At 50.6% G+C, this 26578-nt stretch overlaps 2 protein-coding genes and 1 long non-coding RNA gene across 4 annotated transcripts in view; 1 reads left to right on the forward strand and 2 right to left on the reverse strand.

Moving 5' to 3' along the window:
- Positions 1-11376, reverse strand: part of LOC125960274 (globoside alpha-1,3-N-acetylgalactosaminyltransferase 1) — a 144270-nt gene extending 132894 nt beyond the window's left edge. The window contains exon 1 of the mRNA XM_049711797.1: positions 11335-11376. The gene's annotated coding sequence lies outside the window, so the exon portion shown is untranslated. The remainder of the gene's footprint in view (positions 1-11334) is intronic.
- On the reverse strand, positions 1789-11437 carry LOC105747968 (globoside alpha-1,3-N-acetylgalactosaminyltransferase 1 (FORS blood group)). The gene is made up of 7 exons (XM_049711804.1): positions 11321-11437; positions 10295-10486; positions 9639-9704; positions 5207-5257; positions 5089-5124; positions 4236-4370; positions 1789-3132 (listed from the first exon to the last, which is right to left on the reverse strand). Exons 2-7 carry the CDS (start codon positions 10363-10365, stop codon positions 2451-2453), a joined length of 1041 nt encoding a protein of 346 aa, XP_049567761.1. The 5' UTR covers positions 10366-10486; positions 11321-11437; the 3' UTR covers positions 1789-2450.
- A 599-nt stretch (positions 11438-12036) lies between these two features.
- On the forward strand, positions 12037-25886 carry LOC125964892 (uncharacterized). Of its 2 annotated transcripts, XR_007478225.1 has the most exons (4): positions 12037-12179; positions 14783-14830; positions 17452-17526; positions 25287-25886. It is a non-coding gene; the product is annotated as an uncharacterized LOC125964892 (long non-coding RNA). The 2 variants fall into 2 exon arrangements; XR_007478224.1 differs by lacking the exon at positions 14783-14830.
- Positions 25887-26578: the final 692 nt, after the last annotated feature.

Here is a 26578-nt window from a genome sequence, read left to right on the forward strand (position 1 = left end):
GAGAGATAGAGTAACCTGCCCAGCATCCCTCGTGTGCTAGGACAGACTCAAACCCGTGTTCTCTCAGCTGCCTCACATTCATGCAGTCATTCAACAAACATTCATGGAATGCCTCCTGGGTTTCGGGTACCAGGGTAAACCTGGCTGACCGCCATCTGTACCCTTTTGGGGTTTACCAACTGGGGAAAGGGGTGGAGATGGGCAGAACACTGTCAATGATGACATAGGGATGAGGATTTATGGGAACACTGAAAGGCACCCACCCTGGAGGGGGAATAAGTCAAGGCAGGCTTCCTGGAGATGTCAGGAGTCTGTCCCCAGGAATTGGTCAGGTGATTGGACAGGGAGGCCTGACCAGCAGGCTGTGCGAGTGGAGGTGTGCAGGGCCAGACTCTGTGGCAGAGCAGGGATGCTGGACTGTAGGGAGTGGGGAGGTGGCAGGTGGCCATGAGGGGACAGCAAGTTTAAGTTTCAGGGGCCTCCCTGGCAGGGGGCACTGCAGATATTTTGCATCTGTAATTTTGTCTATTTCTATTTCCGGCACTCCCCCTCCCTCTGCTGGGTCGGGCCTGTCTCCTGCCACCCCTCCCACTCCTACCAGTCCCCTTCTTCCCACCCATGGAGCAGCTCTGGCCCCAAGCCCTCAGCTCCTTTTTGGAAAGTAGCCTGGACCCCGGTTTGGGTCCAGGAGTTGGGCACTGTAACTCACTCCACTGTGTCTGAGGCCTGCGCCCTGGGATGGAGACCAGGGTAGCCACAGTGCCTGGGGTTTGAGCCACGGCTGAGAAGGGCCCATCAGCTGGGCTGGGAGTGAGAAGGGGCTCACTTCCCCGCAGCAAGGATGGTGCTGCCCGGGCCTCAGGGCCACCTGCTCCTGAGGGCTTCTCTGGTCTCCACATTAAGGGCCCTCTCCATGCTCCAACATGGAAGCTCCTTGAAGGCAGGGCCTGCCCGTTCAACACTGCTGGCCTCACACACACCCTGGGGCAGGTCCAGGCACCATGGTTAAGGTGCTCCCCACTAGCGACACATGGGCCATGGGTCCACCCTTGTCCCTCTGCCCAGGGAGCCCCTCGGGGCCTCTCCCTGACCGTCCTCTCTAGCGCAGGCTGTCTCCTCACAGCAGTCACTCAGTCTGTCCACACTCTTGCAGTCTGTCCTTGCTTGCCGCCCAAAACACAGGCTGCAGGAAGAGTGGACTTGGGGCTGGCCCCCGTTTTGCCAGGGGTGGTCAGGTGGGTGGGTTCCTCCTCCTCCCGACGTGGCCACAGACCGCATCGCCCCCCGCCCTCCGCCCCTGCCTTACGTGGAAAGATGCTGCTGCCCCCAGGGGAGTGGACACTGGGCCACCCCCCACTGCATCTCTGTCCCACCAGGCAGAGGGAACCACCGCAGGACTCTGAAGACCCTCCAATCCTGGGCCTGCACCATGGCCTTGGGGCCCCAGGCCTGCCAGGGGCATCCCAGGGCTAAGGCTGACCGCGGATGCAGGAACCCCGGCAGACATATTTGCTACGTGCTCAGGGACCAAGACCCCACAGGGTATCCAGCTGGTGGGCTCTGCGCCCCCCAACGCAGGAGAACATATCTGGCGACACTTCCACTTCACCCATCTCCCAGGAGAAGCAGGGTGAAACCCTGTCTGTTGCAGCGGCATCAGCCCAGGTTCTCTGGAAAACTGTACCCTGACCACACCCACCCGAGCTGAGTGTATTTGCAACCCAGGCTGTCTGCATCCCTGCGGGCTGGTGGCCAAGATACCCGGATGTGCAGGTGAAGAAACCCCGGTTAGGGCCAAGCACACGCCACCTTTATTAAAAACTGCCCAAACCCTCTTACAAAGGAGGCGGCTGGTACCAGGGAGTGTGGTGCACCTCAAGGGAGGTGGGACATGAAACCAGAGCGAGCCTAGACCTGGGCGATTTCAAAGGCTCCCTCAGGGACCTGAGCGAGGGACTGGCTCCGTGTGGCTGGGGGACATCACAGTATCCAGGACTCCTGGAGCCAGAGAAAAGGGGTCCGGGATGCCTTTCACACAGTGTTAGAAGTGCAACTTTAAGGGCAACAGGCAACAGAAGGGGGACAGAGGGGGAATTTGAGGTACTGGGCGGGGCTGAGACTCCAGAGCCTGCCCCAAGGCACGTGTGCTGGGTGAGGCCTGCCGGGCCCTGTCTTTTTCCACCTCTGGTCTCCCCGCCTCCTGTCCTGCTGTTCTTGGGACACAGGCTACATGATCTTGGCGTTCTCCTCATATGCGCACCACCCTTCACAGTTTACAAAGGGCTTCACAGGCCCATTTTCCCATTGGATTCTGCTGGCAGACTGAGAGGTGGACAGCACAGGGCAGGTCTCACTTAAGGCTTGAGAAGTGAGGCACCGCTGCACGGAGGCTCCGGTGAGCTGGGCGCTCACTGGGGTCCCCCCTATCCACGGCAGCCCCGGCTCAGCCATCAGCTTCTCAGCCAGTCGGTGTCCTTGTCGAGGGTAGAAAAGCGGATCAGCTTCAGGCTGGGGGGCTGGGGCTTCCTGTCATCCCAGAGGTACTCGGGGGACAGCACTTTGGAGGGCTTATGTGAGATGAAGCGGCGGTTCAGGTGACTCTCCTCCTGCCAGGCCGCCATGATGCCGTTGGCCTTGTCTGCCAGGATGCCCATGTGGCAGCCTCTGGTAAACTCGTACACCTCGGCCACCCGCCCCCCAAAGACCGCCCCGCCATAATAGAAATCCCCCTCGCCATCCGCCACAAAGGCGGTGGAAAGAGGCCGGCGCTCGTAGGGGAACTGCTGGCGGGGAACAGCGAAGTAGCCGGGGTGAATGGCAGCGACCAGGTCCCCCAAGGTCTCGGGGCCCCACGGGTTCCGGAACACCATGTCCACATCGAGGCAGAAGAGGTAGTCGACCTCCCGGTGCGCCCTCTCGGCAATGTGCTGGCTAATGCTCTGCATGCGGCGTGTGGAGATCTCCTCCCAGCGGGAGTGCCTCAGGATGGGGATGATGCTGACGAGGCGGCCAGAGCCCAGCCGGACCCGAGGAACGGCCGTGGGGTCGTTAGTGAAGACATAGTGCACCCGGAACCCCTGCATGAAGAACTGCTCGGCTGACTCCAGGAAGCGCTGGACGAACTGGGTGTACCTGGTGGAGAGAATCCCATCATGCCCCGTGGCCTCAGCGGGGCCACTGCCTGGGTCCCCACTAGGTGCTAGCACCACACGGACAGGGCTGGGGCTGGCCGGGCTGGGGTCCACCTCCCAGCTTCCCATCTCAAGAAGTCACTCAGGTCCGCCCCTCGGGGTCCCTGTCTGTCAAATTCCCACCATCTTAGTACCAACCTCTTAAGACCGTCCTAATAATGATGATTGATGACTCATATTCACAGACTGAGCTAACTTTTACTGAGCACTTACTAAGTGCCAGGCAGTGTTCTAAGGGATTCTTCTCTCCTTCTAGCCTCATAAACTCCCTAGAAGGCAGGGACCACAGTCCCCACCTCCTAGGCACAGACACTGAGCCTCAGAGAGGAAAGGAGCCAAGAAACGGGGAAGTGGCCGAGTCAAGGGAAGGTGGGTGGTGCTGGGTGCTGGGTGCCGATTGGGCCAGCGGTGGGGGGGTCCCTTGATCCCCGCTGGGCCATCCATCATCTGGCCAGTGCTTAGCTGCTGGGGACCCATTAGGGTCCCTCTCTCAGGAGTCCCAGAAAGGGACCCAGAGGGAAGCTGCCAGGTGATGGCTCCTAAAGGAAAGGGCAGGCGGGGTGAGGAAGGAGAGGGGAAAACAGGAGGTGTCCAGAGAGCCCGCAGGCCGGAGGCTGGAGGAGAGAGGGTCCCCAAGGATGGGCCGGCTCTGCCTGGGTCTCTTGACCTGCCTGTGGCCTGATCACGGACCCCCAATTCTATGCGGTGGTCTGGGGGGCTTTCCACTCCTTCACACCTGCCTGGACGGTTCAGGGGAAGCAGAAGGGGTGAAGGGACAAGGGTGTCTCCTGACAAAGGCTCCTGCTGCCCCCTCACCTGGGCTGCCTCCCCCTCCCCCCTTCCATGCCAGGGCCAGACCCCCTTCCTCCAGGAAGCTCCCCTCCCACCAGCATACTCCACTCTGTACCTTCCCACCTGCACAGCACCTGGTTCAGGGCCTCCCTGGTGCCCGGGTTGGGGTCCTGTCTCTCTCCAGACTATAAATTCCTGGGGCTCAGAATTTATAACCCCCCTTCCCCCAGCCCAGCCCAGCCCACTACTCACTTCCCCACGGCAAACACCGTGACCCCGACGGTCAGGTTCAGCGGCTGGTAGATATGACGCAGAAGTTCCGGCTCGAAGGTTCCCTCGGAGACGATGGGCGCTAGCCAGGGTGTGAGCGTCAGGAACTCTGTGGGCCTGGCAGCAGAGGAGGCCGTGGGGGCTGAGACCCTCCCCTGGGAAAGCCTCCCTCTCATCTTGGCCCTGCCAAAGCTGTGTGACCCTGGGCAGCTTCATCCCCGTCTCTGGGCCCCAGTATCCTCATGTGGAAAGTGGGGATAGTCATAGCTACTTCCCAGCGTGGTCAAGACCAGGAGTTAACGCATGCCCAGTGTCTAGAGGAGCCTGGCATTTCCGGTGCCCGCTAAGTGCCTCGGAGACGGGGGTCATCAACATCATCATCAACGACGGATCGAGCACGGCTACGCAGAAGGCACAGTGCTCTGCGTTATTATTATTATTTTTGGCCGCGCCACGCAGCTTGAGAGATCTCAGTTCCCTGACCACGGATTGAACCCAGGCCCTCCAGCAGTGAAAGCACGGAGTCCTAACCACTTGGACTGCCAGGGAATTCCCTGCTGTGCATTTTGCAAACACCGTCTCATCTGGTCCTCCAACCTCCTATCAGGTGGGTATTATTATTATCCACCTGTGCAGAAAAATCCCAGAGTGGTTGGCTAACTTGTCCAAGGTCACACAGCTAGTGACAGAGCTGGACCGGAGCCCAGGTCCCAGACTACCCAGACCCCGAGGCCAGTGGACACCTCCAGTACCCCAACTTCCAGATCAGAGGCCCGCACCCCCGCCTCCACCCCAGGTCTCCCCATTCTGTGCCCAGGCCCTAATCAACACCTACTTTTGCTCCAGCAGCTTGGGCTGAGGGTACTGTGATCTGTAATCAAGAAGGGTGAGTGGTTAAGGGGAGGCAGCCCCCAACCCCGGGGCCACAAAGGGGGAAGTGACAGTCTGCTTACGGTGTCACAGGCTGGAATGGCTTCTCCCCCTTGTACTGCAGCTTCATGTTGCTGGTGGGAGAGGTGAGACAGAGCCATTAGTGCCGGTGGGGGGCAGAAACACTCAGCAGGGAAGGATGAGGTCAAGGTGAAGCACCCCCATGGGACAGGCACCCCCAACCCCCCAGACGCCCTTGACCCACCCCCACTGCCCTGTCCACTCTGTCGGGGCTGGACTCCTATAAAGGCGGTCTATCCAGGGTCACTGTGTGGCAGGGCAGTGATTCCAGCCTGGTACCATTTGTCTCCAAAGTCTTTTTCTGTCTCTCTTTCAAACATATTGCTCTGGAAGAGCCTGGGCACTGGGGAGAAGGTCTGAGGAGCTGTAAAGGCCCGGTGAGCCCAGTTCTGCCACTTTCTAGCCTGGGTGGGCGAGTTACTTAACCTGAACCTACGGTGATGGTCAGTTGAAGAAGCCAGTTACACAACCACCAATCAAGGCGTCGCTGTGAAGGTACAGGTTTTGTAGATGTCAGTGACATCTACACCATCCTCCACAGTCTGGCAGGCCCGGTATGGGCAGTTGAAAAGCTACAGCATAGAACTGAGGTTTCCCTGACGAAGAAATTCTGCCGGTGGACAGTAGTGTCAGCTGCTGCCGAAGAGTTCCAGCCCACCCTTCCCGATGGCCCGCTCCGTGGATTTCAGACTGGCTTCGCCACCCCACAGTCGTGTAAGCCGATTGCTTTCAATCAATCAATCAGTCAGTCAGTCAGTCAGTCTCCCTTCCTCTTCCTGGTTCTGTTTCTTTAGTGGAAGGCTGACTGATACACCCATTTTTCCTTATCTGTAAAATGAGGCAGCACCCTTAACCCTTAGAGCTGTCATGAGAGGTAAGAGAGGTATGTAAGTCGGGGCCTGTCAGCCAGTGCCCAGCACGGAGCGAATGGTAAGGGCAGCACCCTGGCCCCTTCTTGGCAGGCTGTCTGTGTGGCTGGCCCCCACTAGCTGCGGCCAACCTGGGGGGATTAGGAAGGAGGGCTGATTAAGGAAGGAGGTGGCCGGCGACAGGGTCAGACACAGGAGGCTGCCAGTGACATGCCTCTGGCTCTGCCGCCAGCTGGCTGGAGAGACCAGGGGCCGGACATCTCACTCCTCGGGGTTTAGTTCCCTCACCCTTAAAATGGGGACAATAATATCGTTCCCCAGGGTGGAAGTGAGGCCTGGGGGATGGGAAGGCTTGCTCAAGGCTACCAAGGGACCGGGTCAGAACCCGTTCCAGCAGAGGCCTGAGCTCACCTGTAAGGCTCAGACCACCTGAGGACGTGGGTGCCTGCCATCCACTTGGGTCTCTTCAGTACGTCACCTACCATGGGATGGCTTAAGCCTCCTGGAGCTTTCCTAGTTTTTTCAGTCTATGCTTTGTGTGTGTGGTAAGATATACATAACAAAGATTTCCCATTTTAACCATTTGAAAGTGTACAGTTCAGGGGCATTAAAGGACATTCACGTTGTCTGGCAACCATCACCCCCATCCACGTCCAGAACTTTTTCATTTCCCAAACTGAGACCCTGTTCCCCCGAAACACTAACTCCCCATTCCCTCTCCCAGCCCCTGGGAACATTGTTCCTACTTCTGTCTCTATAAATATGACTATTCCAGAGACCTCTTAGAAGTGAAACCCTATTTTATGTGTCCTTCTGTGATCTGTCTATACTCTGGAAGCAACAATTTTTAAAAGTTGATCCATCCAATTGGCCCCCTGCCCTAGTTTCACACAGACAAGCACATGTTAGGCCCCTGCTCAGAAAGGGATAGGGGGACTTCCCTGGCCGTCCACGCTTCCACTGCAGGGGGTGCGGGTTTGATTCCTGGTCAGGGAACTAAGATCCTGCGTGCTGCACAGCACAGCCAAAAATAAATAAAGAAGACAACATCTTCAAAAAGAAAAAAAAAAAAAAAAGAAAGAAGAAAAGAAAGTGATGGGACTCTGAGAAGGTGGTCAGAAGTGAGAAGGGGAAAGGGGCCCTTGTTCCACACTTCCCTGGCCATCAGTATTTCCCTTTCCCCCACCAGCCTGGACACAACTCTGCTCTGGCCACTTTCACGGGTTAGACAGAAGAATTCCAAAGCCACAGATGAGCCAGCGCCAAAAAAAGGAACTTCACATTTCCAAACCTCTGAAGGTCATGAAACTAAAAGTAAAGAAGAGATCCAAGTGAACAGAGGGGAAGATGTGACCATTTCAAACACACGAAACTCTCCAACTTTAATCTATTAAAAAAAAATAACTCAGTAGAACCAAAAGACAGACAGACTGCAAAGCAAAAAAAATGTAGCAAGTACTTTCGGCCAAGGGTGGTGATAGAGGACCCACCGACAGGCCAAGGAGAGAAGGTGCTGGAGCAGGCGGGTCACCAAAGAGGAAATTCAGTTAATGGGAAGGCGTGGGGGAGGTGAGGGCCTGGTAGGAATCAAAGAAATGAAATTCAAACCACATCGCATTTCCCATGTCTGGAGTCATGGGTGGTTTGCTTTTTGTTTTTCATAGCACCTAATACTTCCAGCACCGGCCCAGGTGCAATGCAGCTGCAGCGGGGTGGAGGGGGTGGCATATCTGTGTGAGTTCGAGTGTGTGTGTGCCCCTGTCCCCCTGGAGAGCAACCTGACGCGATGGAGGAATACCTCAGCCATATCCTTTGGCTCAGAAACTTACCAAAGGAAAGGATCTTTAAGATGGAAAAAGCGGCCTATCCAAAGCTGCTCATTACAAACTGATTTAGAACGCTGGGAAACTGGAAACAACCTAAATGCTGCAAACTTGCTGGTGGGAAAGGGAGAGGGATTCAAGAATTAGGGCCCAGTCCCTGGGTGGAATAAAATGATGGTGACCAGATGCCAAAAAAGCAAGCCAATTCTGGGGAAACTGGATAAAAATCACAAAAACGCTGTGGTCACAGCTCCTTTCAATACCAAGCAGCCTTTCTGCTTTTTAGAACAATCTGTTCAGATAGAAAGCGTAGCAACCAACGAGCTGACAATGAACTTTGGAGTCAGAGTATGACTTGGACCAGCAAAACACAAGAGGGTATTTCATTTTCTTTTGTCTTTTCTGTTATCCAGCCTCCTAATTTACTGTATTCTATGTTTATAATAGTGAAACACACTTTGTTGTTAGTTAGTAGTCTATCATCCAGATTTTAAACTTTCCTCTTGCTGTCATGAAAAACAAGGCTGGGTGGCCAAATGTCCCCTTGAGACTGTCCCAAATCACCTTTTTCACTCTTTTTTTTTTTGGACTTTGAAAATTATTGTTATTAGTTTTAGTCTGATGACACAGAGGACTTGGCTGGGAAACACACTGGTTCTTATAAACCAGCACTTATTTGGGGCATGAAACAAAGCACGGTGAGAGGACGTCACTGGGATCAGGCCGGCGCTGTCACAGAACAACCTGCCCAGGGCAGAGAATTATTCACTAATGACAGCTGAACGACAAGAGCGCTGGGGCGATCTGAACGGCAGACTGTTCCATCCCATCTTGGCAAGTCTGAGATACGTTTGATATTGGATATAAAAAGTGACGCAATCAGTAGGAATCATTTCAAGTTCTAGGTTCATCTATAACCAAATCTTTTTCACTCTTAACTGACAAAATGTCAGATTTGTTATGTGGGGGAGATTGGTCACGTGTCCATTTCTTCTTTGAAGCCACAGAGAACACAAAATTGCGCAAAATGTCAAGTCCTGGACTTCCCTGGTGGCGCAGTGGTTAAGAATCCGCCTGCCAATGCAGGGGACAAGGGTTCGATCCCTGGTCCAGGGAGATCCCACAGGCCGCGGAGCAACTAAGACTGCGAGCCACAACTACTGAGCCCACATGCCACAACTACTGAAGCCCGCGTACCTAGAGACCATGCTCCGCAACAAGAGAAGCCACCGCAATGAGAAGCCCGCGCGTCTCAACGAAGAGTGGCCCCGGTCGCCACAACTAGAGAAAGCCCGTGTGCAGCTAAGAAGACCCAGTGCAGCCAAAAAAAAATAAATAAATAAAATAAATAAATGTATTAAAAAAAGAAAAAGAAGTCAAGTCCTGAAAGCACTCTTTCCTGAGCACCTCCTACGTGCCAGGTGCAACACCAGGCTATTTACAGGCATCATTACAGTACCCCATGCTCTGGCTGGCTCGGGAGGGGCACCGCTATCATCCCATTTTACAGATACAGCAAGTGAGGCTCAGAGCTATGCAACATGCTCAAGGTCACAACTGTGGAGGGGGCACTGCAAGGACACCCAAGGACTGAAACGGGGGAATTTCACTCCACACCTGTGGCAGCTCATCAAACTGCTCAGAATCATGAGCTTAGGACCTAAGAACCTCCAAAGTGACCTTAAAAACCCGCTCACCCCCTCCACTCCGGGGGCCCCCAATTCGCCCTGGCCCATACTTACAAGATCTCTGGGCAGGGGAGATAATAGGGGACATAGGAGACCGGCAGCCAGTTCTCGACATACACCCTGGGAAGGAAATACATCTGTTGACCTGACTTTGCACGTGAGGCTGAAAACTCACTTTGCTGCATGTCAGTGGGAATGCAGGCCCCGCGTGGTGCACCTGGGATACACCTCCCCTCCCCCCGCCCCCGCCCAATCATTCCTTGGGTCTGGCTGACCTCGGAGGACAAAGCCTCCTGGTCTTCCGCAATGAGTCATTAGCCGCAATGAGTCATTAGCCGTGCAGCCGTTCATTCCTGGGACAGGAATGCTCTTGATGCCAGGCCCTGCACACAGGGGGCTGGTGGTTGGGGGCGGCCCCCAGAGCTTTGTGGGAAGAACACATAGGGTGAATTCTGGAGCATAAACATTAACATGGCTAGAAGAACAGTCCAGGCAGAGGAAAGAGCAAGTGCGAAGGCCAGGCCAGTGCAAAGCAAAATACATAAGCCAGGCTAGTTCAGTCTTACTGGGGCTGGGGTGAAGGGACAGGTGCACCGAGAGAAGGGGGTGGGACCTGGGAATCCTGTGAAGGGGTCAAGGTTTGGGGGTTGAGATGCTGAGAGACGGAGGGGTCTGGGGTAGGGAGGGAGGGCTCCATGGGGTATGCTCACCACAGAGAGCAGAGGGCCATGCCCACCAGCAGGCAGAACCCCAGGCCCAGGGCTAGTCTGGGGCAGTGCATCGCCGGGTGGGCAGCATCTGAGCCTGGGTACCTGCAGAGTCTGGGTGTGCCTTGGTGAATCAGCCCACCTCTCTCAGAGGTGTCGGGCTCGGAGCCTGTGTCTCCGGGGTCTGGGGAACACCTGCAAAGGAATGCTCCTTATCCACAGGACAGTGGCCCCATTTTTGCTGCCCTGCCCTCCCCTGGGCGGCCTCACCCGGGGAATGTGGATTCCAGCTGTCTCCTCCTCCTGCTGGGCCCAGGCCCAGGTCTGGCAGTTCTGAAGGACAGAGGCTCAGGACTCAGCCAAAGCCTGCTGCGGTGCCTTGCAAAAGGCCCTGGGCCGGAAAGGCGCCTGGCTCCCTGCCTTGTCTCTCAGGTCTCCCTGCTGACCTCCTTCTGTGATAAGCTAAGGGCGGCCATCCTAGGGACTAGGGGAACAGCGCTTGGGGGGGCGGGGCTTGGAGAAGGATTCCTGGGGAAACTGTGAGGACGCCGGAAATCAAGCCCAGAGCCCGCACCGCGGGGACACACTCGGCCTGGGGGGGGGGGGGTGCGCTGGGAGGGGCGGCATAGATCCCCCGGGATGGGGGTGGGGGCAGGAGTGGTAGCAGCGCATTCCTCCGGGAGAGGGGGCCTGGGCTCTCCCGGGACCGCGGGAACGCGCTTCAGCTCTCACCCGCTCTCGGCGGTAACCCTGGGCAAGGCGCTCTCCTGCCCGCTCCACCACAGCCTCGGCGTCCTCCTCAGCTATAGGGGGCTTGGTGAGGTGGCAAGACGCAATCCGCACCGCCCCTGATGTGCGGGAAGGGCTCTAAAGCGCTGGGTCCGGCCCGGGTCACAGCCTGACAGCTCTGCGGGGGTCCGCCCGAGGTCAGATAAAGATCCCCGGGCCGGAGTTTTGGGGCTTTGGCCCCGGCTCACCCGGTGGCCTCTGGCAGGCCCGCTCCCTCTCCCTCTCCCTCCCTCTGCGGACCTCCGTTTCCCCACCCGGGCTTGGGGCGCGGCGTCCTCCAAAGCTCCGCGTCGACCGTCGGCTCCGCTGGATTCTTCCTCCGGTGGAGCCCGGGCCGCCGGGGCCGCTCCGCCGACGCAGAACCAGGCCCAAGCTTCGGCCGCCCCAGCCGGGGATCTGCACCCAGGAGCTTGGGTCTGAGACGCGCACCTCGACTTCGGCCGGCCACTGCAGGCTCCGGGCTCGCGGCGCTGCTCCTCCGGCCGGGCGCGGGGCGGGGACAGGGAGCGGCGCGGGAGCGTGACTGTCCCTGCGGACTGCAGACTCAGCCCCTTGCGGCCGGACCAGCGTTAGAACAGACGGAGGGGCGCAGCCCCGCCCTGAAAACAGGGTCTCAGTTCGCCTGCAGTCCGGCAAAACCCGGGGCCTGCCGGGTGCCTTTAGTAGCGCGCTGGGTGGGGCCTGACTAAGGGCCCGCCGGGATCGGGGCCGGGCGGGGTTCGGGGGAGGGGAAAGGAGCCGCGCGCCCCGCCCACCGGCCTCAGCCCCACCTACCCCCCTGCGTGCCCCGCCCACCTACCGCTGCTCCTCCTACTCACCCGCCCGCCCCGCCCCGCCCAGCAGCTGCAGCCCCCAGTCCCCAAGGGTCCACGAGCGCCGGGGTCCCAGGACTTTTAACCTCTGCTGGCTACCTGGGCCGTGGCCTCCGACGCAGGCGACCCACCTTCCAGGCGAGGAGCGCGGGTCAGGGAACTCCGGGTTGGGGTGCGGGCTTGAGAAATCAGGGAAATGATTTGAGGGAAAAACTTTATTGTTTCTAGAAGAGCCTCGAAGCAATCACCGGATGGGAAACCAGCTGGACGTCGTACTTACTTTCCGGGTTAGGATCATCACTCTTTTGCTCAGGGCCCCTGAGGCTGGCACGCCGGCCTGGAGACCGTGAGCGGCTGCCGGAATCCCTCGGAGCCTCTGTTTCTCCTCTTCTGTGAAGGGAGTTGGCCATACTTTCTTACCAAGGCCTGTCCGAGTTGTATTGACCCTGGTTCATCCTAGGGACTCCAGGAGCCCCAGGGGGACCGTCTTATATGTCTCCAAGTGTAGGCCAAGCGCAGAGGGTGGTGGTAGAGGCGTGGCGACGGAGGGGCCATTCAGAGGGACAAAAAGGAAGGCCCCCTCATGGTAAATAAGGGAGCGGTAACAAGGGCCGGGGAGAAACCCGATACAATTAGGATGAGGCGAAAGCTATAGGCATTCAGTAGAAACCACAATTCGAATTGTAAATTTTGATCTTTCCCCGGCTGGCTATAGATTATGCGGTGAGATATTCTCGTGATGCTGGGCAGCGTGGTGGCAACTCTGTCAGCCACTCCATCACCAGGCTCAACAAGGATACACTTATGACCATCCTGTACCCTGACAGCCATTCTGTTTTTCACTTTCAGTATAGTATTCAGTAAATTACATGAGATGTTCAGCTCTATTATAATATAAACTACCAGCTAATGTACGTCTTCTGAGCAAGTTTAAGGTAGGTTAGGCTAAGCTATGGTGTTCAGTATGTTCTCACCTTAGGATGGGTTTATCAGGATGTAACCCCACTGTAAGTCAAGGAAGATCTGTGCAGAGAAGCAGCATGGGAGACAAAACAATAATCAAGGCTCAGAGAGGTTATAGCTTTGTTCAAGGTCACAATGATGCAGCTTAAAGTTGCAAATGCAGATCTGCCTGGTGCATGGGCACAGCCTCCCAGGTCCTTTGTGGGTGTCATTGCCTGTGTCCTTGGGATTTCCCTTGAGGACCTCAGGTTCCTGGAAGGCAGGGTTTTTTTCCCCAGAGTCTGCAGGGGCCAGGCACAGGCCCGGGGAGCTTGTGACTGCTGGCTGAAAGGTCGTGCTTCCATTTTTAGCTGCAAACACCTGGTTCCCTGGGACCTGGTCTGGGACCAACTGATTGGTTTTTCTCATTCAGTTTGTGTTTTTACAAAGTTCTCTGGTGTACCTTCCGGACACTGGTCCCTCCCTGGTAATAAAGAGGTGAGCCAGGGACTTCCCTGGTGGTCCAGTGGTTAAGACTCTGCGCTTCCACTGCAGGGGGCATGGGTTCAATCCCTGGTCTGGGAACTAAGATCCCACATGCTGTGCGCAGGGGCAGACCCAGCCCTGGGGTCCTGGCAGACACACCAGTATTCTGTCAACAGGCAACACCCAGCCCCTGGCCAAACCAGCATTCCCTGTTTTCCCTGTCCCCCCTCCCCTCAGGAGAGGACAAATTCAGCATAAGGACAGCATCAGGGGTGGTCTGGGAGGAGCTGGGTGAAGAGATGAAGGAAGTTAAAAGGTCCCTGGACTCTCCTCTTGGAGGGTGACTTGGCAATAGGACCCTGATACCCTCCCCTTCAACTAAGTTTATCTACTTCTAGAAACCAGAGGAAACAGCTAGAGACATGTATAAATTGCTCATATGCATCGATGGTCATCTGTGCCTGTCTCTGAGAGCCCTGCAGGGGACACGCCCAGGGGCTGGCAGGGGGAATCTGGTGTCCTGGCAGTGGGAACACTCAGACAGAGGTCCCCACTGCCCTCACCACTGCTTAGTGGGCTATGCCCGAGTTAGTGGGATAGCTGGGACTTTTTATTGTTTTTTTGTTTTTTTGGGTTTTTTTGCGGTACGCGGGCCTCTCACTGCCACGGCCCCTCCCGCCGCGGAGCACAGGCTCCGGCCGCTCCACGTCATGTGGGATCTTCCCGGACCAAGGCACGAACCCGTGTCCCCTGCATCGGCAGGCGGACTCTCAACCACTGCGCCACCAGGGAAGCCCGATAGCTGGGACTTTTAAGTAAAATCGAAAACATTGGAGGGTAGCCCTCCCAGGATGAGTCAGTGTTTCATGGCCTCTGAGTGTGTGTGTGTGTGTGTGTGTGTGTGTGTATACACTGTTTCAGATGTGAAGTGGTGAAGTGTGTTCCAGATGGGGATAGGCCAGGGAACAGGCCACAGCCTGTCTGTGTGGGGGAGGGCCTCTGACATCCCTGCTCAGGGCTCCATTTCCCAAGAGGAGGCAGAGCCCATTAAGGGAAAGGGGATGCAGGGGAGGGGAAACCTTGTGCCTTTGGACCAGAGGGATCTGGCTTTAACCCCAGGGCTGCTACTTACAGGCCAGGAGGGATCTTGGCATCTCAGTTTCCCACTTAGAACAAGGGGGAACTGTAGTCCCCAGGTCAGAGGTTCTTGTACAGATGCAGCTGGAGGATGACTGAACCTTCGTCCCAGGGTCTCACCAGGCAGTGACCTCACCCAGCCAGCTGCTCTGAGCCAGGCAGGCTCTAGGGTCATCTAGCAGCCTGGCCCCAGCAGCCTCCTCGCAGCTCTTGGGCAAGCCCTCATCCACCGTGAGGGCTGTGAGGAAGAGTCCAACTTCTTCTTTGCGTGTGAATATCCAGTTGTCCCAATACCATTTATTGAAAAAATTTATTCTTTCCCCAGTGAATTGTCTGGTTGCTCATCAAAAATCAATTGACTACAGATGCGAAGGTTTGTTTATGGACTCTCAATTCTATTCCATTGATTTGTTATGTCTATCTTTATGCCAGGACCACACTGTCTTCATTACTGTAGCTTTGTAACGAGTTTTGAAATCAGAAAGTATGCGTCCTCCGCTTTTGCTCTGCTTTTTCCGTATTGTTTTGGCGATTCTGGATCCCTTGCATTTCCAAATGAATCCGTAGTTCCATTTGGGAAGTATTGCCATCTTTTTTTTTTTTTTTTTTTTTGCGGTACGCGGGCCTCTCACTGTTGTGGCCTCTCCCGTTGCGGAGCACAGGCTCCGGACGCGCAGGCTCAGCGGCCATGGCTCACGGGCACAGCCGCTCTGCCGCATGTGGGATCTTCCCGGACCGGGACACGAACCCGTGTCCCCTGCATCGGCAGGCGGACTCTCAACCACTGCGCCACCAGGGAAGCCCACTATCTTAATAGTATAAAGTCTTTTGATCCATGAATGTGGGATATCTTTCCATTAATTTCAGCCTTCTTTAATTGCTTTCAATAATGTTTTGTAGCTTTCATTGTATAAGTCTTATTTTTATTATTATTTTTTTTTTGCGGTACGCGGGCCTCTCACCATTGTGGCCTCTCCCGTTGCGGAGCACAGGCTCCGGACGCACAGGCTCAGCGGCCATGGCTCACGGGCCCAGCCGCTCCGCGGCACGTGGGATCCTCCCAGACCGGGGCACGAACCCGTGTCCCCTGCATCGGCAGGCGGACTCTCAACCACTGCGCCACCAGGGAAGCCCCTAAGTCTTATATTTTTGATCCTAAATTTATTTCTGCGTATTTTATTCTTTTGGATGCTATCGTCAATTCACTTGTTTTCTTACATTCATTGTCAGCTTTTTCGGCGTTAGTTTTAGAAATACAATCGATTTTTAAATTGACATATAAGAGTATATTAGTTTCAGGTGTATAAGATAATGATTTGATATTTGTATATATTGCCCAATGGTCACCACATTAAGTGTAGTTAACATTCACCACCTCACATAGTCGCACAGATTTTTTCCTTCTGATGAGGACTTTCAAGAACCACTCTCCTAGCAACGTTCAAATATTCAACACAGCATTCTTAACTCTAGTCACCATTCTGCACACTACATCCCCAGGACTTCTTTATTTTATAACTGGGAGTTTGTACGTTTTGACCCTATTCATCCATTTTGCCCCCATTTACTCCCTACCTCTGGTAACTACCAATCCGTTCTCTGTATCTATGAGCCCCTATTTTTTTTCTTTAAGATTCCACGTATAAATGAGAGCATATGGTATTTGTCTTTCTCTGTCTGACTTGTTTCATTTAGCGTAATACCTTCAAGGTCCATCCATATTATTGCACATGACAGGATTTCCTTCTTTTATGGGTAAATAATATTCCGTTATATACACACCACATCTTCTCTGTCCATGCATCCATCAATAGATGCTCAGGCTGCTTCCTTATCTTGGCTACTGTAAATAGTGCTGCAATGAACATCGGGGTGCATGTATCTTTTTGAGTTTCATTTCCTTTGGGTAAATACCCAGAAGTGGGATGGCAGGATCACATAGTAGTAGTTCTATTTTTAATTTTTTGAGGAACTTCCATACTGTTTTCCATTGTGGCTGCACCAATTGACATTCCCATACAACTGATTTTTGTGGTATTTATCTTGTATCCTGCAACCTTGCTGAACTTGTTTATTAGTTCTAATAGTTTCCCCCCGTATTCTCTGTGATTTCCTATATACGTGGTCATGTAATTTGCAAACGGAGATAGTTTTACTTCATCCCCTTCAGTCTAGATGCCTTTTATTTCGTTTTCTTGCCTGATGGACCTCCAGTGAAATGTGGCACTGAGCTGGCAAGACTGGTCACTGCGCATCTTGTTCCCGATCTCGGGGGAGGCTTCGGTCTTTCCCCACTAAGTGTGACGTGAGCTGTGGATTGTTCCCAGATGCCCTATATCAGGCTCAGGAAGTGCCCTTCTGTTTCTAGTTTCTTGAGTGTTTTTCTCATGAAAGGATGTTGGGTTTTGTCCAATGTTTTTCTGCACTTAGTGGGAAAAGCTTTTACAGCAGCTTTTAAGCCATGAAATCATCTGCCTCCCCCTCTTCCTCTGTGTTTCTCCCTCGCCAAACACACACAACCTCCCTGGAAGCAAATCAGAATCCAAATATTAAACACTCACTGCAAGATGGTTAAATGATTAGTGTAGCCGTCTTCATCCTGTTATCCTTGCCCTGGCTGCTGTGTAACTGGGGGTGGACCAGACTATTGGACACCCCAAACAAATGACAGCTAGAAATTCAAATATTAAAGATGATTTCCAGGGGTGGTGGCTCCCTCTTTCTTGCATACGCCACGATTGCCTCTTCTCTTTGCAGACCGTAGAGTGAAAATATTTAGCATCAGAGGAGAGGATTGTGCACGAAATAGCATGTATTAAGTTGTGCGCTAAAAGGTAACAATGAATAGGCAAAAGACTTGACTTCCCCAAGACATGTATTGAAGGGATGATAACGTATTCTGTGCAGACCTTCCTGTTGTGGAATTCCGCATTCAGAAAATCCTGTTTTTAGTTTATTTTTCTGAGGCCTTATATGTCCGCCTCTCTGTTCCAGGAGTCTGCATGCTGACCGTGTTGCTGGCCAGCCTCATGAGTGTAAGCTCTCTGACCACATTCTGGATTGTTACAGGTGAGAGGGCTCTGGGGGTCTTCTGTGTGTCTTTAGCCAGGACAGTGTGAGCCAGGCTTTTCTCGGAACCCCGGGCAGCGCTGGCAGAGCTCAGAAGGAAACACCAGGCTTGCATACCACCGGGCACTGAGTCTGAGGCCTCAGGTAACAGTGATTGTAAAGGGGAAGCAGGAAGGACAGCGGCAAGTCAGGGCCCTCCACCAGGATACACCCGTATCCTGGTGTGTACACACACACACACACGACTTATACACATGTGCGTGTAGACACACACGCACATGTGTATATGTTGTGTGTATATACAGAGAGAATTGATTTTAACATGTGGGCTCATGTGAGCAAGGGGGCTGGCATGTCCAAAGCCTGCAGGACTGGACACTCCAGCGGGCTTCTAGATGCTGTGTCTTCTTTTTTTTTTTTTTCCCCCTGTAGAGTATTTAATTTAATTAAATTAATTAATTAATTTGTTTATTTATTTTTAACATCTTTATTGGAGTATAATTGCTTTACAATGGTGTGTTAGTTTCTGCTGTATAACAAAGTGAATCAGCTATACATATACATATATCCCCATATCTCCTCCCTCTTGTCTCCCTCCCACCCTCCCTATCCCACCCCTCTAGGTGGTCACAAAGCACCGAGCTGATCTCCCTGTGCTATGTGGCTGCTTCCCACTAGCTATCTGTTTTACATTTGATAGTGTATATATGTCCATGCCACTCTCTCACTTTGTCCCAGCTTACCGTTCCCTCTCCCCGTGTCCTCAAGTCCATTCTCTACGTCTGCGTCTTTATTCCTGTTCCGTCCCTAGGTTCTTTAAAACCATTTTTTTTTTTTTTAGATTCCATATATACGTGTTAGTGTACGGTATTTGTTTTTCTCTTTCTGACTTACTTCACTCTGTATGACAGTCTCTAGGTCCATCCACCTCACTACAAATAGTTCAATTTCGTTTCTTTTTATGGCTGAGTAATATTCTATTGTATATATGTGCCACATCTTCTTTATCCATTCATCTGATGATGGACACTTAGGTTGCTTCCATGTCCTGGCTATTGTAAATAGATCTGCAATGAACATTGTGGTACATGACCCTTTTTGATTTATGGTTTTCTCAGGGTATATGCCCAGTAATGGGATTGCTGGGTCATGTGGTAGTTCTATTTTTATTTTTTTAAGGAACCTCCATACTGTTCTCCATAGTGGCTGCATCAATTTACATTCCCACCAACAGTGCAAGAGGGTTCCCTTTTCTCCACACCCTCTCCAGCATTTATTGTTTGTAGATTTTTTGATGATGGCCATTCTGACCGGTGTGAGGTGACACCTCATTGTAGTTTTGATTTGTATTTCTCTGATGATTAGTGATGTTGAGCATCCTTTCATGTGTTTGTTGGCAATCTGTATATCTTCTTTGGAGAAACGTCTATTTAGGTCTTCTGCCCATTTTTGGATTGGGTTGTTTGTTTTTTTGATATTGAGCTGCATGAGCTGCCTGTATATTTTGGAGATTAATCCTTTGTCTGTTGCTTCATTTGCAAATATTTTCTCCCATTCTGAGGGTTGTGTTTTCGTCTTGTTTATGGTTTCCTTTGCTGTGCAAAAGCTTTTAAGTTTCATTAGGTCCCATTTGTTTATTTTTGTTTTTATTTCCATTACTACAGGAGGTGGGTCAAAAAGGATCTTGCTGTGATGTATGTCATAGAGTATTCTGCCTATGTTTTCCTCTAAGAGTTTGATGGTGTCTGACCTTACATTTAGGTCTTTAATCCATTTTGAGTCTATTTTTGTGTATGGTGTAAGGGAGTGTTCTAATTTCATTCTTTTACATGTAGCTGTCCAGTTTTCCCAGTACCATTTATTGAAGAGGCTGTCTTTTCTCCGTTGTATATTTTTGCCTCCTTTATCAAAGATAAGGTGGCCATATGTGTGTGGGTTTATCTCTGGGCTTTCTATCCTGTTCCATTGATCTATATTTCTGTTTTTGTGCCAGTACCATACTGTCTTGATGATGGTAGCTTTGTAGTATAGTCTGAAGTCCAGGAGCCTGATTCCTCCAGCTCCGTTTTTCTTTCTCAAGATTGCTTTGGCTATTCAGGGTCTTTTGTGTTTCCATACAAATTGTGAAATTTTTTATTCTAGTTCTGTGAAAAAAGGCATTGGTAGTTTGATAGGTATTGCATTGAATTTGTAGGTTGCTTTGGGTAGTATAGTCATTTTCACAATGTTGATTCTTCCGATCTAAGAATATGGTATATCTCTCCATCTGTTTGTATCATCTTTAATTTCTTTCATCAGTATCTTATAGTTTTCTGCATACAGGTCTTTTTGTCTCCTTAGGTAGGTTTATTCCTAAGTATTTTATTCTTTTTGTTGCAACGGTAAATGGGAATGTGTCCTTAATTTCTCTTTCAGATTTTTCATCATTAGTGTATAGGAATGCAAGAGATTTCTGTGCATTAATTTTATATCCTGGTACTTTACCAAGTTCATTGATTAGCTCTAATAGTTTTCTGGTAGCATCTTTGGGATTCTCTATGTATAGTGTCATGTCATCTGCAAACAGTGACAGTTTTACTTCTTCTTTTCCGATTTGGATTCCTTTTATTTCCTTTTCTTCTCTGACTGCTGTGGCTAAAACTTCCAAAACTATGTTGAATAATAGTGGTGAGAGTGGGCAACCTTGTCTTGTTCCTGTCTTAGTTCCTGATCCTGAAATGGTTTCAGGTTTTCATCGAGAACAATGTTGATTGTGGTTTTGTCAAATATGGCCTTTATTATATTGAGGTAAGTTCCCTCTATGCCTACTTTCTGGAGAGTTTTTATCATAAATGGGTGTTGAATTTTGTCGAAAGCTTTTTCTGCATCTATTGAGATGATCATATGGTTTTTCTCCTTCAGTTTGTTAATATGGTGTATCACATTGAGTTGTGTATATTGAAGAATCCTTGAATTCCTGGGATAAGCCCCACTTGATCATGGTATATGACCCTTTTAATGTGCTGTTGTATTCTGTTTGCTAGTATTTTGTTGAGGATTTTTGCATTTATGTTCATCAGTGATATCGGTCTGTAGTTTTCTTTTTTTGTGACATCTTTGTCTGGTTTTGGGTGATGGTGGCCTCGTAGAATGAGTTTGAGAGTGTTCCTCTCTCTGCTATATTTGGAAGAGTTTGAGAAGGATAGGTGTTAGCTCTCCTCTAAATGTTTGATAGTTCACCTGTGAATCCATCTGGTCCTGGACTTTTGTTTGTTGGAAGATTTTTAATCACAGTTTCAATTTCAGTGCTTGTGATTGGTCTGTTTATATTTTCTATTTCTTTCTGGTTCAGTCTCGGGAGGTTGTGCTTTTCTAAGAATTTGTCCATTTCTTCCAGGTTGTCCATTTTATTGGCATATAGTTGCTTGTAGTAATCTCTCATGATCCTTTGTATTTCTGCAGTGTCAGTTGTTACTTCTCCTTTTTCATTTCCATTTCTATTGATTTGAGTCTTCTCCCTTTTTTTCATGATGAATCTGGCTAGTGGTTTATCAATTTTGTTTATCTTCTCAAAGAACCAGCTTTTAGTTTTATTGATCTTAGCTATTTTTCCTTCATTTCTTTTTCATTTATTTCTGATCTGATCTTTATGATTTCTTTCCTTCTGCTAACTTTGGGGTTTTTTTGTTTTTCTTTCTCTAATTGCTTTAGGTGAAAGGTTAGGTTGTTTATTTGAGAGGTTTCTTGTTGCTTGAGGTAGGATTGTATTGCTATAAACTTCCTTCTTAGACCTGCTTTTGCTGCATCCTATAGGTTTTAGGTCATCATGTTTTTATTGTCATTTGTTTCTAGGTATTTTTTGATTTCCTCTTTGATTTCTTCAGTGATCTCTTGGTTATTTAGTAGTGTATTGTTTAGCCTCCATGTGTTTGTATTTTTTACAGATTTTTTCCTGTAATTGATATATAGTCTCATAGCGTTGTGGTCAGAAAAGATACTTGATACGATTTCAATTTTCTTAAATTTACCAAGGCTTGATTTGTGACCCAAGACATGATCTATCCTGGAGAATGTTCCATGAGCACTAGAGAAGAAGGTGTATTTTGTTGTTTTTGGATGGAATGTCCTATAAATATCAATTAAGTCCATCATGTTTAATGTATCATTTAAAGCTTGTGTTTCCTTATTTATTTTCATTTTGGATGATCTGTCCATTGGTGAAAGTGGGGTGTTAAAGTCCCCTACTATGATTGTGTTACTGTCAATTTCCCCTTTTATGGCTGTTAACATTTGCCTTAAGTATTGAGGTGCTCCTGTGTTGGGTGCATAAATATTTACAATTGTTATATCTTCTTCTTGGATTGATCCCTTGATCATTATGTAGTGTCCTTCTTTGTCTCTTATAATAGTCTTTGTTTAAAGTCTATTTTGTCTGATATGAGAATTGCTACTGTAGCTTTCTTTTGATTTCCATTTGCATGGAACATCTTTTTCCATCACCTCACTTTCAGTCTGTATGTGTCCCTAGGTCTGAAGTGCGTCTCTTGTAGACAGCATATATACGGGTCTTGTTTTCGTATCCACTCAGCCAGTCTATGTCTTTTGCTTGGAGCATTTAATCCATTTACATTTAAGGTAGTTATTGATATATATGTTCCTATTACCATTTTCTTAATTGTTTTGGGTTTGTTATTGTAGGTCTTTTCCTTCTCCTGTGTTTGCTGCCTAGAGATGTTCCTTTAGGATTTGTTGTAAAGCTCCTTTGGTGGTGCTGAATTCTCTTAGCTTTTGCTCGTCTGTAAAGGTTTTAATTTCTCCATCAGATCTGAATGAGATCCTTGCTGGGCAGAGTAATCTTCTTGGTTGTAGGTTTTTCTCTTTCATCACTTTAAATATGTCCTGTCACTCCCTTCTGGCTTGCAGAGTTTCTGCTGAAAGATCAGCTGTTAACCTTATGGGGATTCCCTTGTATGTTTTTTGTTGCTTTTAATATTTTTTCTTTGCATATAATTTTTGGTAGTTTGATTAATATATGTCTTGGCATGTTTCTCCTTGAATTTATCCTGTATGGGACTCTCTGTGCTTGCCGGACTTGATTGACCATTTCCTTTCCCATATGAGGGAAGTTTTCAACTATAATCTCTTCAAATATTTTCTCAGTCCCTTTCTTTTTCTCTTCTTCTTCTGGAACCCCTATAATTCGAATGTTGGTGTGTTTAATGTTGTCCCAGAGGTCTCTGAGACTGTCCTCAATTCTTTTCATTCTTTTTCCTTTATTCTGCTCTGCAGTAGTTATTTCCACTATTTTATCTTCCAGGTCACTTATCCATTCTTCTGCCTCAGTTCTGCTATTAATTCCTTCTAGAGAATTTTTCATTACATTTATTGTGTTGTTCATCATTGTTTGTTTGCTCTTTAGTTCTTCTAGGTCCTTGTTAAACATTTCTTGTATTTTCTCCATTCTATTTCCAAGATCTTGGATCATCTTTACTATCATTATTCTGAATTCTTTTTCAGGTAGACTGCCTATTTCCTCTTCATTTGTTTGGTCTGGTGGGTTTTTATCTTGCTCCTTCATCTGCTGTGTATTTGTCTGTCTTCTCATTTTGCTTAACTTACTGTGTTTAGGGTCTCCTTTTTGCAGGCTGCAGGTTCGTAGTTCCCGTTGTTTTTGGTGTCTGCCCCCAGTGGGTAAGGTTGGTTCAGGGGTTTGTGTAGGCTTCCTGGTAGAGGGGCCTGGTGCCTGTGTTCTGGTGGATGAGTCTGGATCTTGTCTTTCTGGTGGGCAGGACTGCATCCAGTCATGTGTTTTTGGGTGTCCGTGAACTTATTATGATTTTAGGTAGCCTCTCTGCTAGTGGGTGGGGTTGTATTCCTGTCTTGCTAGTTGTTTGGCATAGGGTGTCCAGCAATGTAGCTTGCTGGTCGTTGAGTGGAGCTGGGCCTTAGCATTGAGAGGGAGATCTCTGGGAGAGCTTTTGCCATTTGATATTACGTGGAGCCGGGAGGTCTCTGGTGGACCAATGTCCTGAACTCAGCTCTCCTACCTCAGAGGCTCAGGCCTGACACCTGGCTGGAGCACCAAGACTCTATCAGCCACCCGGCTCAGAAGAAAAGGGAGAAAAAAGAAGAAAGAAAGAAAGAAAGAAAAATAAATAAAATAAAGTTATTAGAATAAAAAATTTAAAAATTATTAAAAATAAAAAAGTAATAAAAAAAGAGAGAGCAACCAAACCAAAAAACAAATCCACCAATGATAACAAGCACTAAAAACTATACTAAACAAACAAACAAACAAACAAAAAATGGACAGACAGAACCCTAGGACAAATGGTAAAGGCAAAGCTATACAGACAATCACACAAAGTAGCATACACATACACACTCACAAAAGGAGAAAAAGGAAAAAGTATATATATATTTTTAAAAAAGGAAGAGAGCAACCAAATCCATAAACAAATGTACCAATGATAAGAAGCTCTAAATACTAAACTAAGATAAACATAAAACCAGAAACAAGTTAGATGTAGAAAGCAAACCCCAAGTCTACAGTTGCTCCCAAAGTCCACCGCCTCAATTTGGGATGATTCATTGTCTATTCAGGTATTCCACAGATGCAGGTACATCAAGTTGTCTGTGGAGATTTAATCCGCTGCTCCTGCGGCTGCATGGGGAGATTTCCCTTTCTCTTCTTTGTTCGCACAGCCCTGGGGTTCAGCTTTGGATATGGCCCCGCCTCTGTGTGTAGGTCGCCTGAGGGCATCTGTTCTTCGCTCAGACAGGACGGGGTTAAAGGAGCAGCTGATTCGGGGGCTCTGGCTCACTCAGGCTGGGGTGAGGGAGGGGAACGGAATGCGGGGCGAGCCTGCGGCGGCAGAGGCCGGCATGACGTTGCACCAGCCTGAGGTGCGCCGTGTGCCCTCTCGGGGAAGTTGTCCCTGCATCACGGGACCCTGGCAGTGGCGGGCCGCACAGGCTCCCGGGAGGGGGGTGTGGAGAGTGACCTGTGCTCGCACACAGGCTTCTTGGTGGCGGCAGCAGCAGCCTTAGCGTTTCATGCCCGTCTCCGGGGTCTGCGCTGATAGCTGCGGCTCGCGCCCGTCACTGGATCTCGTTTAGGAGGTGCTCTGAATCCCTTCTCCTTGCGCACCCCAAAACAGTGGTCTCTTGCCTCTTCGGCAGCTCCAGACTTTTCCCCGGACTCCCTCCCGGCTAGCCGTGGTGCACTAGCCCCCTTCAGGCTGTGTTCACGCAGCCAACCCCAGTCCTCTCCCTGGGGTCTGACCTCCGAAGCCCGAGCCTCAGCTCCCAGCCCCGCCCGCCCCAGCGGGTGAGCAGACAAGCCTCTCTGGGCTGGTGAGTGCCGGTCGGCACCGATCCTCTGTGCGGGAATCTCTCCGCTCTGCCCTCTGTTGCTGTGCTCTACTCCGTGGCTCCGAGGCTTCCCCCTCACCACCGCCATCTCCGCCAGTGAAGGGGCTTCCCAGTGTGTGGAAACCTTTCCTCCTTCACAGCTGCCTCCCAGAGGGGCAGGCCCCGTCCCTATTCTTTTGACTCTGTTTTTGCTTTTGCTCTACCCAGGTACGTGGGGAGTTTCTTGCCTTTTGGGAGGTCTGAGGTCTTCTGCCAGCGTTCAGTAGGTGTTCTGTAGGAGTTGCTCCACTCCTACAGATGTAGTTTTGATGTATTTGTGGGGCGGAAGGTGATCTCCATGTCTTACTCCTCTGCCGTCTTGAAGCTATCCTTAGCTGCTGTGTCTTGAGCCAGACTTTCTTTTTCAGGAAACCTCGGTTTTTTGAAGGCTTGTAAGGCCTTCACGTGATGAGACCCACCCTTTGAGTAATCTTTACTTAAAGGCAAGTCAGCCACACCTATAAGTAGCTTCACAACATGTGTGGACTAAATCACCAGTTTGATCGAATGACTGCACACTACGGCCTGGGCAGGTTGACACGTGAGACCAACTGTCACGGCCCACCTTCTTTTGACTTGGTACCCACAGCTCTGCTGTAGCCATGTTGAGTCTCTAAGTGAAGACAGTAAGTAAGAGAGTCGTTCTCCCTCCTAATGAGACATGCGGACACTGTCCCCAGGGCATGCAGAGTGCTGGGGTGATGCTTACTTTTCTCCTTGACGACCTGTAACTTAAACCCTGTGATGTGAGGGTAACAGTTATTTGTGTATCTTATGGTCTATGTTATGCTATACGGTAAGAAGATAAAGGAAGGGAAGAAAAGAAATGTATTTGATGCGTGCACAAGTGTGTGCGTGCAGTCTACAGTCACGAGGTTGGTGAACTTTTTCTCCTCTTGCAGCACCAGTGCCAGCTCGACTGCCAACTCCCAAGCTGGCACCACTGTCAGCGCCAGATCTTGTACCAGTGCTAGTGCCAGATCTGGTGTTAAAGGCGTTTCTGGTACCAGCCCGACAGCTAGAGGTAGCACCAGCTCCAGAGCCAGAGCCAGCTCGAAGCACCAGCTCCTGCAGCGTTCCAGAGCTGGAGCTGGCTCCAGGGCCACCTCCCGATTTAGAGCCAGTGCCAGGTGCAGAATGAGAGCCGGCTCCATCACTAGATCTAGAGTCAAGTCCAGTGAGAGAACTAGTTCCATCTTCGGCTCATGGAAAAGCCCTCAAACTCCAGTGAGCTCTGCAACTGGCTCCAGCACCAGCTCCAGGGCTGGAACCAGCTTTGGCACCGGCTGTCTCACCAGCTGCAGGGATGGAAGCAGCTCTGTCATCAACCAATTTGCCAGCTCCAGCAGCAGCTCTAGAGTTTGGATCAGACCCAACACAAAGCCCAGAGTGACAGATAACAACAGGAAGTGAACTCGAGTCTACCCCAGCACCACCTCTGGCAACACAGCTAGAGCTACAGGCAGCTCTAGAGGTAGAGCTCTCTCTAGAGCTAGTGTCAGCACCAGAGCTAGCTCGAGCATTAGCTCCCGAGCTAGAGAGAGCTCCACTGCCCGTTCCAGGGCGAGAGCCAGCTCCAAGCACCAGCTCAAGAGCGCGAGTGATATCTGGAGCCAGCTCCAGCCAAAGCTGCAGACTCGGTGTCAGTTCCAGCACCCGC

This window comes from Orcinus orca, chromosome 6, assembly GCF_937001465.1.
Source record: "Orcinus orca chromosome 6, mOrcOrc1.1, whole genome shotgun sequence".
Taxonomy (NCBI): domain Eukaryota; kingdom Metazoa; phylum Chordata; class Mammalia; order Artiodactyla; family Delphinidae; genus Orcinus; species Orcinus orca.